We start from the raw sequence: 14,196 nt of genomic DNA, 5'->3' as shown, positions 1-14,196 counted from the left end.
CAAGTCGAGTTATAAGTCATGAAAATCGGGACTTGAGTAATACAACACTGTTCTAAAGTGTGTTCCTCTCCTTGTCACTTTAACATTCTTGGCACAGATGTGAATAAACCAGTCCCTCAGTGTCCGGTCTGGAGTGTGAAGTCACAAGCTCTGCTGATTGGCTACTGCGTAGCAACCAGAGGATGTGAGTGGAGCGTGAGTAATTTGGCTGGAGAGTGGAGCGGATTTTAAAAAATTGGGGAGCTTCGGCCTTCTCTCGCACTCCAATTTCACTCAGGTACCGCTCAGCCATGAGCTCTGGGGTGAGAGGATCGCGTGTAATTTGACTGGAGCGTGGAGAGGATATAATTTTGGGGGGATCGTCTGCCTTCTCTCTCGCTCCGGTACCCCTCAGTCACAAGCTCTGGAACTAGCGGTGCCAAAAGCCCTGGTCTTTCCTAGAAAGCCTACGTAAATTACGATACCAGAACGGCCCCCCCAAAACTTTGGTCAACAAAAATTTGATCTCCACTGTGAATTATTTTAAAGTTTGCTACGAATTTAGATATTTAATTAAATAGTAATCCATTCCAACTACGGTACTACATTTTTCATCACACAGGACCACGTGCTGACACAGACCAATCACAGGCCGGCAGGCTACGAGGATGCTCGCAGGCTACGAGGAGGCTCGCGCCCTCATGCCATAGACATTAAGGTTGACTCTCTCAGGCAGGATGAAAACGACTACTTCGACCATGATCCTTTGCTAGTTTCGGCCACTTTCACCATGATCCTTAGCGTTTTTGGTGCCATCCAGCCCCATCCAGAAACATGGCGCGCTTCAAATTGAAATACTTCCAGCTTCATGCTCCATCGGGAGTTTTCCATAGGAATATGTGGATGACGTCAGAGCTATCACTATCTACTGGTTGTAATATCTATGGGATAAACCTAGAACATTGCAGATCAAGGAGAGGTCTCTTAACACCTGATGATAATGGATCACATTTATATATGCCTAGCGCTTTTATTCAGTTTTAATTAAATAGGTTAGCTTCAAAGAAAGTTTGTCTGTCCCAGAATATTCAGAGGTGTCATGGCATGGTTTTGCACCCACCACATGCGATGCTGCAGAAGATCGAGTCCCCTGTCTGGTGCAGGATCCTATAGGGAGCCACTCTGGCACTGGAGTCCAGGACAACATCCATGGTGCCCACCAACAAGCCTGAAGAAAAGCAGCACAACAAGTCAGGCTACTATTCGACGTATGCCCCTTACAACACGATTTACATTTGAGTCATTTAGCAGATGCTCTTATCCAATATCCAGAACAACTTACAGTAGCAATTAGGGCTAAGTGCCTTTGCTCAAGGCCACAGACAGATTTTTCATCAAGTCGTCTCGAGATTTGAACCAGCGACCTTCAGGTTACTGGCCCAATGCTCTTAACCGCTAGGCTACTCATACTAATGCAGTATCTCACTATAATGTTTCAACTGACTAGTTGAGATAATAGGCCTACAGGAATCCCAAAAGGGGACTACAGGTCAATCAGGAATCCCAATAGGTGACTACAGGGTCAATCATCCAAAATATGGTATTGCTGGCTGGAGGAGTCCTTACTTTGCATGGATGACTTTTAAGCTGGGTAAACAAAGGTTATTTGGCTATGATCTGAACTGACATCTGTTTGTTAAGCTTGAGGAAGTCCGACGCCTGCTGGCCCAAAGCCAGACATTCAAACTCACGTGTGTGCAAGCACACACACCACACACACATGCACACATACACCTCACGCATTTCTACATGATTTACTATTTCATAGCCTACATTTTACGGTCTTCATGTGACTGGTGTATTGTAGGCTTGTATAAGACTTATGTTCCTAGAACTGTTCAGCAAAACAGCGGCAGTGACGCTGTGGCTAATACAGACAAGGACTTGGGGAAGAATATCTACATCAAAGGGAAATCTCAAACTCTTGTGAATGAAAGAGTAACTTTAAAGAGCGACTGCCTTTAAAAAGCAACACATCCCTTTGAAAACGGGCCATGTGGCATCGGCATAAGTCAGAAACAGTTATTCTAGTGTCAAAATTGAATACAAAGTGTAAATAGGATAATTTTGGTCATAAAGTCAGTCTCATCTAAAAGTGAGTTTTGATTTGGGTTTTGATTTGACAATGTACATTTGCCCACTAACATGGTGTGAACAGCTGCAGTGGTTGCTCTCTATCAAATAGCATAGACAGCAACAGACATGCACAGCACCCCGACTTTGTTTACATAACATCTCACATTTTTTTTTACTTGAGAAATACTGCACCAAACATCTTAGATATAAAACATTCTCGGCAAAAACATAACAATTAATTACAGATTTATCGAATTATCTTAGATTCATTCTGAGGATTTGGAGGAAGTGAAATAGGCTTCCACATCTACAGTGTCTCATGGGGGATAAACATTATCAACCAAATGCGGAATCGGTCAGGAAACGCACCTCCAAAACTGAATTTATAATGAGAAACAGAAAGAAACACATGCCAATCGGCTTGTTTTTCGGCTCTTTAAAATTAGACTTGACGACGTCTGGGTAGTCTTTCAGATGGGAGTGATTTGGTCTAATTTAGTAATTAATCTGATTAAATCATAACTGTTGAAGTAGATAGCTACCTAACCTAAAGTTTCTAAAGATCTCTTTAATACGAAGTAGTTTTTTTATTACATGACATTGTTATTCCCTTAGTTACTAGAATAACTGGAGATAACTATATCTGGTGTTTTATGATAGCATCCAAATTCAATATGGGAGGCTAATCCAACTTCCATTGTTTTGGTCATATGACAGGGCTAGCTACACTCAGGTTTCAGGTTGGTTGAGAAGGGTGCAATTGCGGTCCGCAATTCGGGGAGTTCCTGCATTTGGGCATTATTGCATCTGCAGAAACTAGTGATGGGAAGTTCAGCTCTTTTTACTGACTCTGATCTATTCAACTCGTTCAGTCAAAAGAACAAATATTTTGACTAATTTCGTTCATTTGAATCAGTAATGCCAAGAGCACAAGGGACCCCCTACCGACAAACAATGAACTGAAAACTCGAAAGAGTCATGATTTTACGGGCCTTCCATTCACGTCGTTCACCATAGGGGGCTTATTGGAGTGGTCATTTATGACTGAGGCTTGTAAAAATGTCCTTTAATCCAGGGATTCTCAACTGGAGGGGGGGGGGGGGGGGGGGGGTCGCGACCCCAACACGGGAGGATTTTAAGAGGACGTGGGACTTGTGCTATATAAAAATAAAAATAAATTCGAAAAAAATATTTAAGGTAACCGCCACACCAAACCTTTAATTTTGAAAGGATATGGCCTCACCGCATATTGTTGCTGAATTTCACAATGTTACCGCTACACACAGGCGTGCGTGCGCCGCACCGCTTATTGTTGCTGACTTTACACGTGCAGCGCGTCGGCAGTGGTGAAATGGCTAGCTACGTTCGGACTTGGAGGGTTTTCGCGCTGCACACACTCACTGACCAATACAATAACGTTCTCGCCCCCATCATCTTCTGACATATATCTTGATTGCTAACTATGCAGATGTCTCCGCAGGTATTGCACATGTGGATAGTTAGCTGTCATTTAACTCATGTTGGCTAGCTGTCAGTAGGGCTGGGCGATATGACCAAAATATTATATCACAGTATTTTTTAATTGGACAGTATGATGGTATTTTTAGTTTTGAATAATAAAAGTTCTACATTTCCTTTATGAGTAGTGAGTGATCCTAGGGTGGCAACACATACATTTTAAGTGATTTCAATGAGTCTTTCTCCATTTTGATTGTTTTATACTGTTCAATTTCACTTCAACCAAAACAAATTCAGGTCTACAGCATCACTGATATTATCAGGCTGTATTAGCTAGCTACGTTTGCTCTTACTCAGTACATTTATTAGCTAGATTTAGCATTAGCGTCTCACAAGATTTAGGGCAACTTGCTAAGAAAAGACAAACTAGCTGTTTGCTGATGAAACACAAAATAATAGTGTCATTATAGAACACTAGTGGATTTAAATTAAGAAGCAAAGTGAAAACAGTATTGTTGTCATCAACATTTTTGCATGTGCTGCATTGACCATGCAGACTGAACCCAAGTGTCTCATGGTTGAGGTACAACAAATGCGCTCCTTGAGTGACAGGGGGCGTGGCTAGGTCTGTGTGGAAAGTGGCACGGCGAGAAAGAGCGGAGAGAGATGACTCAAGTAGCGAAGTAAACTATAAAAATTGACATTACCAATGGCGTATCACATTTAACAAACCAAACATTCAAATACCGTTATAGAAGGTAAAGGAAAAACCCAAACCGGTCCCTGCATCAATACCGGTATGTCATAAAATACGGTTTACCGCCCAGCCCTAGCTGCCAGAGTAACATCATGGACACATTTTTAAAAGGTGCATCTCCCTCTTCATCTACTGCTGCTTCCAATGTCAACAAAAAGGCAGACAACACAGCCCCTGTCAAGGAGAAAATACGACCCTGGCTTCATCAAATATGGTTTAACATATATAGAAGACAGGCAGGGTGACTGTAGACAGCAGTGCGTACTATGCAACAAGCTGAGAGCATGAAACCCTCCAAACTGAAAAGGCATCTGGACACCAATTTATTTTTTACTTTTTTTTTTCCACCTTTATTTAACCAGGCAGGCTAGTTGAGAACAAGTTCTCATTTGCAACTGCGACCTGGCCAAGATAAAGCAAAGCAGTTCGACACATACAACAACACAGAGTTACACATGAAATAAACAAACATACAATCAATAATACAGTAGAAAAATCTGTGAACAGCATGTGCAAATGAGGTAGGATAAGAGAGGTAAGGCAAGAAATAGGCCATGGTGGCGAAGTAATTACAATATAGCAATTAAACACTGGAATGGTAGGGTGTGCAGAAGATGAATGTTCAAGTAGAGATACTGGGGTGCAAAGGAGCAAGATAAATAAATACAGTATTGTGATGAGATAGATTGGATGGGCTATTTACAGATGAGCTATGTACAGGTGCAGTGATCTGTAATTTGCTCTGACAGCTGGTGCTTAAAGATAGTGAGGGAGGTAAGAGTCTCCAGCTTCAGAGATTTTTGCAGATCGTTCCAGTCATTGGCAGCAGAGAACTGGAAGGAGAGGCGACCAAAGGAAGAATTGGCTTTGGGGGTGACCAGTGAGATATACCTGCTGGAACGCGTGCTACGGGTGGGTGCTGCTATGGTGACCAGTGAGCTGAGATAAGGCAGGGCTTTACCTAGCAGAGACTTGTAGATGACCTGGAGCCAGTGGGTTTGGCGACGAGTATGAAGCGAGGGCCAGCCAAGGAGAGCGTACAGGTCGCAGTGGTGGGTAGTATATGGGGCTTTGGTGACAAAACGGATGGCACTGTGATAGACTGCATCCAATTTGTTGAGTAGAGTGTTGGAGGCTATTGTGTAAATGACATCGCCGAAGTCGAGGATCGGTAGGATGGTCAGTTTTACGAGGGTATGTTTGGCAGCATGAGTGAAGGATGCTTTGTTGCAAAATAGGAAGCCGATTCTAGATTTAATTTTGGATTGGAGATGTTTAATGTGAGTCTGGAAGGAGAGTTTACAGTCTAAGCAGACACCTAGGTATTTGTAGTTGTCCACATATTCTAAGTCAGAATCGTCCAGAATAGTGATGCTGGACGGGCGGGCAGGTGCGGGCAGCAAACGGTTGAAGAGCATGCATTTAGTTTTACTTGCATTTAAGAGCAGTTGGAGGCCACGGAAGGAGAGTTGTATGGCATTGAAGCTCATCTGGAGGTTAGTTAACAAAGTGTCCAAAGAAGAGGTATACAGAATGGTGTCGTCTGAGTAGAGGTGGATCAAAGAATCACCAGCAGCGAGAGCGACATCATTGATGTATACAGAGAAGAGTGTCGGCCCGAGAATTGAACCCTGTGGCACCCCCAAAGAGACTGCCAGAGGTCTGGACAACAGGCCCTCCAATTTGACATACTGAACTCTATCGGAGAAGTAGTTGGTGAACCAAGCGAGGCAATCATTTGAGAAACCAAGGCTGTCTGCCAATAAGAATGTTGTGATTGACAGTCGAAAGCCTTAGCCAGGTCGATGAATACGGCTGCACAGTAATGTCTCTTATCGATGGCGGTTATGATATCATTTTGGACCTTGAGCGTGGCTGAGGTACATCCATGACCAGCTCTGAAACCAGATTGCATAGCGGAGAAGGTACGGTGAGATTCGAAATTGTCGGTAATCTGTTTGTTAACTTGGCTTTCAAAGACCTTAGAAAGGCAGGGTAGAATAGATATAGGTCTGTAGCAGTTTGGGTCTAGAGTGTCTCCCCCTTTGAAGAGGGGGATGACCACGGCTGCTTTCCAATCTATGGGAATCTCAGACTATACGAAAGAGAGGTTGAACAGGCTAGTAATAGGGGTTGCAACAATTTCGGCAGATAATTTTAGAAAGAGAGGGTCCAGATTGTCTAGCCTGGCTGATTTGTAGGGGTCCACCAAGCATCCAAGTCACAAAGATAAGACAGCTGACTTTTTTAAAAGAAGATGTCGATATCTGGTGGCCTCACAAGACTCATTGAAGAACGTATGCACGGTACAAGAAAAGGCACTTCGCGCATCATACATTGTACCCCAGCGCATTGCTAAGTGCAAAAAAGCCCACACCAATGCAGAGGATTTCATACTCCCTGCTGCGATTGATATGTGCACTAAAATCTTGGGAGAGTCACCCGCCAACAAACTTAAAACTACACCCCTATCCAATGACACCATGAGGAGGAGAATCAAGGACATGTCTGAGGACATAACGCGCCAGACATCCGAGCGCATCAGTGAAAATGGCCATTACGCACAGCAGCTTGATGAATCCAAAGATGTGGCTAACCATGCAATTCTAATGGTCTATGTCAGACACATGTGGGATAATAACTTCGAGGAGCAGTTCCTTTTTAGTGCTGATTTGCCCACCACCACCACTGCAGAGGCGGTCTTTAACACAATGGATATGCACCTGAGCTCGGTGGGACTGGCCTGGGATGGGTGCGTCGGTGTGACCACTGATGGGGCACCTGCCATGACGGGAAAGCACTCCGGGGTAGTAAAGCGGATCCTGGAGAGAGCACCAAGTGCGACGTGGAACCACTGATTCCTACACAGGGAGGCATTGGCAGCAAAGGACATGGTGCCTGAGCTCCACGTCACTCTCCAGGATGTGATCAAGTGTGTCAACTATATCAAAAAGAGTTCCGCGAAAAGCAGGTGTTTCCAGGCCTTCTGCAGGGATATGGGGAGCGAACGCCAGCAGGTGCTTTATCATGTAGAGATCCGCTGGCTTTCCAGGGGTAAAGTGTTGGGTCGCTTTTATGAGCTTCGAGCAGAGATTGCTGCGTTTCTTTCAGAAAACAAGTAATCTCTGGCCGAACATTTCGATTGTGAGGAGTGACTCGCACAGGTTGCCTACCTGGCAGATATTTTTGATCATCTGAATTCGCTCATGTGTCAATGCAAAGTCGGTTTGAAAAGAGGGACAAAGTGGATGCCTTCAAGATGAAGCTTACTGTTTGGGCAAATCATGTTTCTCACGGGAGTATTGACATGTTTCCCAATGCTGATTTCAAAATTCAGAATCTGAGCAACAAAGCGCACGGCGACACACTGAAAAAAACATTAAACAGCATCTTGTCAAGCTGCAGGGAAAGTTTTGCGACTACTTCCCGGAGGAGAACAGGAGACAAGACGACTGGATTCCAATCTCCCCTTTGGAGTGGAGATGGGAAGCGTCACGTTGCCAGGCAATGAAGAGGATCAGCTGGTGGAGCTATCATTTGATCGCAGACTGAGCGTGCGCATCCCGGAAATGACTCGGCCACCGTTCTGGTGCAGCATAGTGGGAAAATATCCTGCTCTCTCCTGTCATGCAATCAGAATCATGCTACCTATCTGTGTGAAAGTGGCTTCTCTGCTATGGCCGTGATGAAAACTAAAAGCAGAAACAAACTGGACAGCCAGCAATACCTCAGTTGCCCTGTCAACCGTCACCCCAGGCTTCAATAAACTTATCAAACTGAAGAAACACCCCCAGCTTTACCACTGATAGGCCACACACACAATAAATAAACAGGTTAATGAGTTGTTGTTCACTATGTTAAGTATTATTGTTAATTAATACTGACATTCATATTACATTTTATTAAACTGGTTAAAAACGTAAACCTTTAAAAAAACGTTAAGGTTGTGAAACTATTCACATGGTAATTGATGATTAAGAATTCCTAATGATTGCTGTTTTTCCTATTTTAAAAACTGTTGTGTTACTGTTCATTAACATTATTGAACTGGTTTTGATATCATGTTCTGAGTCTGATAATGTATTACACCCCACTCCTGAACAGGTCTACTAATTAAAATGGCTTATTCTTGAATTCATAATAAATGTTTTCTCAGTTAATATGGCTGTGTAATGACTTTAATACCATAAGAGTAGACCGTGATTTTGCAAGTGAAGCCTGCCCAATAAGGCAGCAGCAATACAACATTACAAAATGGAATTATCGACAGTCCATAATATTGCGTCGCGACTCAATTGTCATTGTCAAATGTGGGTCCCCAAGCAAAATCAGTTGAGAACCACTGCTTTAACTTCTCTAGGGTAGGGGGCAGCATTCGGAATTTTGGATGAAAAGCATGCCCATATAAAACTGCCTGCTACTCGGGCCCAGAAGATATGATATGCATATACCTGTTAGGTTTGGATAGAAAACACTCTTCAGTTTCCAAAACTGTTAAAATCGTGTCTGTGAGTATAACAGAACTGATTTGGCAGGTGAAAACCTGAGAAAAATCCATTCAGGAAGTAGTTTTCTTTTTGGTTTTGTAGTTTTCTATTCAATGCCATTACAGTATCCATTGACTTAGGACTCAAAGTGCAGTTCTTATGCCTTCCACTAGATGTCAACAGTCTTTAGAAATTGTTTCAGGCTTGTATTCTGAAAAATTAGGGAGTAAGACCAGTCTGAATGAGTGGACCTTGCAGTGTCACAGAGCTTTTTCATGCGCACTACGGAGAGAGTGCCTTTCTTGTTTACCTTTTATATTGACGACGTTATTGTCCGGTTGAAATATTATCGATTATTTAGGCTAAAAACAACCTGATGATTGAATATAAACATCGTTTGACATGTTTCTATGAACTTTACGGATACAATTTGGATTTTTTTGTCTGCCTGTTGTGACTGCGTTTGAGCCTGTGGATTACTGAGTAAAACACGCAAACAAAACTGAGGTTTTTGGATATAAAGAGAGATTTTATCGAACAAAAGGAACATTTATTGAGTAAATGAATGTCTTCTGAGTGCAACCATATAAAGATCATCAAAGGTAAGTGATTAATTTTATCTCTTTCTGACTTGTGTAACTCTTCTCCTTGGCTGGTTACTGTTTGTAATGATTTGTCTGCTGGGCTATGTTCTCAAATAATCGTAAAGTATGCTTTCGCCGTAAAGCATTTTTAAAATCTGACACCGTGGTTGGATTCACAAGTTAATCTTTAAACCTATGTAAAATGTTTTGTTTTCTGAATTTTTATAATGAGTATTTCTGTATTTGAATTTGGCGCTCTGCAATCTCACTTGATGTTGGCCAGGTGGGATGTCCCACATACCCTGGAGAGTACATGTGTTGATTGCTAGGCATTCAAATAAGATTATTTATTGATACCTTTGAAACGAGCTCCGGCTGTGACCACTACAGGACTAGATTGTAAACGACTCTTTGCGGAATGATTTGCTTGACTGCCATAACGGTCGGTACAGTAGGTACCATAACGTTGGATGCCAACCGGCGATAAAAACCACAGAAAAATAATAGTCGAGGGCGACAACAGTTGACAGTGTCCTTTAGCAGGTGGGAGTGAAGGACTAACGTTAGCTAGCTTGTCCTTGGGGACTCCGATACACAATAGGCGCGAGCGACACCTTGTGCTCACACGGTTGGCTAGCAGTGTTGCCCCCGCCTGCTCTGTACCAGAGGAACTAGAGGGAGCGACGCAGGTAGACAGTGACCTTCGCCCCTCTGCTGGTCGGTGCACTGTTTTACGGCAGTTCTGTTGATGACAGCGAGAGCAGGTTTTCGTTCATGCAGGAACCAATGGGATGTTCGGGAGATGGGGTCGTTCATGAAGGAACTAACTGTATGCTGAAGGGGGCGTTCCTAAAATGCAGAAATAGCTATATGCAAGAACGAATTGCGGTCCGCAATCAAACACTATTGGGATGGTTAGGCTGACATAGTTTACTAGCTATTATTAACTAGCTGTGTGTACTGTTTAGTGGTGCATGTGAGAAAATGCACATACTACCAGCAAATAAAACCTATCAACGACGTTAGTTAGTTAGCTGCAGACGAAGAAAAAACAACGCGCTAACTTGGTTAGCCAGCTCCACTTTACACGTCAACAGCTAGCCTGCGCGCCAGCTACCTTGCTAACACACCAAGCTTTCTAGCTAACGTTAGCTAAAGCCCTCATTACATTAGCCAACATAAATTAAATTTTTCTGAAATATGAGAGCAATTGTAAACCAAATAATATTATTGTATAGTTACCAGTGATGCCCCCTCCTTTGCCATGGCCCTTTCTCCTCTGGAGAATGAAGAAGGGGTTCGCCCTTTCGCTCACCCACAGAGCATTGGCAAGCAACACCTCCTCTGGAGTTATCCACATTTTGAATAAGCTTTTTCCAAATTACACACTTATTATTGGATATTATGGTGCAAAGTGTACGGTAAGCGACTTCACACAAGCATGTTTTGCAGACGTGTTGCCTGCTGTTTTGAGTTCATGTCCGTCTGTGCAGCTGGTTGCTCTGCTGTTGTCTACTCGGAAACGGTTTCCACTAGCTACCACAGCCACAAAGTCAAAATAGTCTATATCGTAAAAATTCGTGAAAACAAAACTTTAGCCTTTTGGTCATGTTTTAACGCTAGGGTTAGGTTTAACATTCAATTTTAAGAAGCGTAATTGTAGAAATAGGCTGGGATAACTAGTGACGACCCTCGAAACTGGTCGCTTTCTACTTTTACGTAAACACGTCCACTTTACGTTCATATCATAGTTTACATTGCATCGCTGCTTGACTCACTGTATTAATTTAACCTATTTAATCCCATCAGTCACAATAGCGACCGTAAAAAACGTTTTCAGTTATAAAGGCTCTAAACATTTTTATTGAATGATGTATCAATGCATTCCCAGCAAGTATTGAAATAATAAAGGGTTACAATGAAATATGTGCAGTGTCACATGTTTAGTGTAAATTGTCACATGACCAGAGCTGTTTACTTCCTGGTTGCACCATGAGAAGACGATGGCTGCATCAAAGCTCCCAAAAAAAAGGTTAGTAAAGTATGTTAACATAAAGATGGGACAAGGATTTTTGGTACACATCATCTTTAAGGTGTCTAGTATTGATATATGGATTTGCAATTATTCAACTTTGTTCAGTGTGGTCATAGAATGTGTAAACATGTTGACGGCAACAATAGTGACCTGTGGGATAACAGTGCATCTAGGTATACACATACATAGTTCTTGTTCTACCTAACTTTCTTTTAGTTTCACTTTGAGTCAAGTTCTGGATATGTTGGATCTAGGTGACTGCCCAGACAAGGCATGCAAACATTGCAGTTATCCCTCATAATGAGAAATATGCTGTCCTCAGTGATTGTGATAGCGATGGGTCAGATATGGACTATGGACAGGCCATATGCCAGCCAGGCTGTTGAATGCATATGCTGATCCTATGCAAACAGATCATGACAGGAACAACGTTATCAGTGATGATGACCTACCCCCCCCCCCCATTGTTGATAATGAAGAGCCAAGGGCCTCTACCTGACCGAGAGGTCAGCCAGAAGAGCCAAGGGGAAAGCTGCAAGTGGTCAAAAATAAAGATTGAGTGTTCAAATGATCGAAGAGGCCTGCCACCTATGTGATTCCAAACCACATAGTATACAGCCCAAATATGCAAAAGTTTGGCACGAAACCACTGAGCCACGGAAGGAGATCTTTACTGGCTGCTACTGTTAAAGATCAGGCAAGATATGACAAAACTTCTCACTGGCCAATCAACATGATGCACCGGTTCCAGAGATGTCGTCATTGTGACAAACGCACTACCTATGCATGTGAGAAATGCAAAGCGCCACTGTACATTGAGTGCTTCAAGATATACCATGGACAGTAGAAAAGGAGATAAGAGTGAATGAAAAATGGCTGAAAAATAGAAATGTCGATAAAGGATGAGGAGAAGCAGTACAACAGACTCCAGGAAGAAAAGAAAAGTAGACGAAAAAGACAATCAAAATGACTGAAATGTTTTTGGGAAAAAAGGTCAATTGATTCAAGACATACTTTATGACAGGTCTGACTGATCGTAGTTCAAAATAGTGATGCACAAACTAATCGTGCACTTGGTTCTGAAGCCTACCTCTATGATATATATATATAAGCACTCAATGTGCAGTGACGCTTTTTATGTATATATATATATTATTTTGTTCTGTGTAGGCCTCTACTTGAATGCATATTATACAGGCTACCTCTATCCTAAATGTTACCTTTATGTTCAATGTGAATGAATCACACGACTGCTATACAATTGTTAGTGAATGTTGCACTAAAATGTCACAATGACAATGTTACAATGAATATTGCACTAAAGTAACAATGTTACAATATATATTACAATAAAGTAACAATGTTGAAATATGTTGATGGTTGTTTTTTTGTCTTTGCTCTCAGTATTCATATCGGTGTTGTATAAAGGTTTTTGATACGTACAATAGTCACACTAGAATGTGATGGGGCATTCTAGTGGCAATATTGGGGACTGCCAGTGACAGAGTTTTAAATGTGTTGATAACTGGGCTGGGATATATAAGAATTTTGATGACTGCATAGGAGAAATATGTTAATTTGGTATACATAACATTATCCCACCGGTCACAATTGTGACTGACCATAAAACACTTTCACCTACTTTTACATGAAAATGTAAAGGGTTACTAATGACACTTGATTTGGATATTTTCATGTCTGGGAAAAATTCAGGATTAAATGGGTTAAGTGAAAATGTAATCACAAACCACTTTCCCTGCACAGTTTTTATGTGAGTAAAGCCATACCATATTAAACGAATCATGACAGCTCTGATGGTAGTTTCGGTACAATTGTATAAATGCCAACTGATCATTTGTTCGTTCGACATGGTGGGATATTTTTGCATCGGTGTAATTAATTATGCCACAAATGGTGGCGGAAATGCCTTTAAGCGCAAATATTTATATTAATAACAGTAAACTTGGAGTCACGCGATCAAATGGTGTGTGATTCTCCAACTATGACTTACGAAACAATGCAGTTTATTCAGCCTGGCCTCAGACTAGACTTAACATAATATACTGAACAAAAATATAAACGCAATATCCAACAATTTAAAAGATTTTACTGAGTTACAGTTCATAAAAGGAAATCAGTCAATTGAAATAAATAAATGAGGCCCTAATCTAAGGATTTGACATGACTGGGCAGGGGCGCAGCCATGGATGGGCCTGGGAAGGCATAGGCCCACCCACTGGCGAGCCAGGCCCAGCCACTTGGGGAACCAGGCCCAGCCAATCAGAATGAGTTTTTCCCTAGGAAAGGGCTATATTACAGACAGAAATACTCCTTAGTTCATCAGCTCTCCGGGTAGTTGGTTGCAGATGATTCCACAGGTGAAGAAGCTGGATGTGGAAGTCCTGGGCTGGTATGGTTACACATCGTCTGCAGTTGTGAAGCCGGTTGGAGATACTGCCAAATTGTCTAAAATGATGTTGGAGGCAGCTTGTGATAGAGAAATGAACATTCAATTCTCTGGCAACAGCTCTGGTGAACATTCCTGCAGTCAGCATGCCAATTGCAAGCTGTGGCATTGTGTTGTGTGACAAAACTGCACATTTTAGAGTGGCTTTTTGTCCCCAGCACAAGGTGCACCTGTGTAATGATCATGCTGTTCAATCATCTTCTTGATATGCCACACCTGTCAGGTGGATGGATTATCTTGGCAAAGGAAAAATGCTCACTAACATGGATGTAAACAAATTTGTGCACAATATT

The 14,196-nt window shown here is 42.2% G+C and overlaps 1 protein-coding gene across 2 annotated transcripts in view; it reads right to left on the bottom strand.

Moving 5' to 3' along the window:
* The window catches only part of LOC120048044 (TBC1 domain family member 9B-like), a 56,967-nt gene extending 45,832 nt beyond the window's left edge, over positions 1-11,135 (bottom strand). For both annotated transcript variants that reach the window (XM_038993724.1, XM_038993725.1), the window contains exons 1-2: positions 10,644-11,135; positions 1,100-1,207 (exon numbers count right to left, since the gene is read on the bottom strand). In XM_038993724.1, the coding sequence (XP_038849652.1) occupies positions 1,100-1,207; positions 10,644-10,761 (226 nt within the window). In that variant the 5' untranslated portion in view covers positions 10,762-11,135. The remainder of the gene's footprint in view (positions 1-1,099; positions 1,208-10,643) is intronic.
* Positions 11,136-14,196: the final 3,061 nt, after the last annotated feature.

The sequence above is a fragment of the Salvelinus namaycush genome, chromosome 5 (genome assembly GCF_016432855.1).
Source record: "Salvelinus namaycush isolate Seneca chromosome 5, SaNama_1.0, whole genome shotgun sequence".
Taxonomy (NCBI): Eukaryota; Metazoa; Chordata; class Actinopteri; order Salmoniformes; family Salmonidae; genus Salvelinus; species Salvelinus namaycush.
This window is presented reverse-complemented; position numbering and strand designations above follow the sequence as displayed.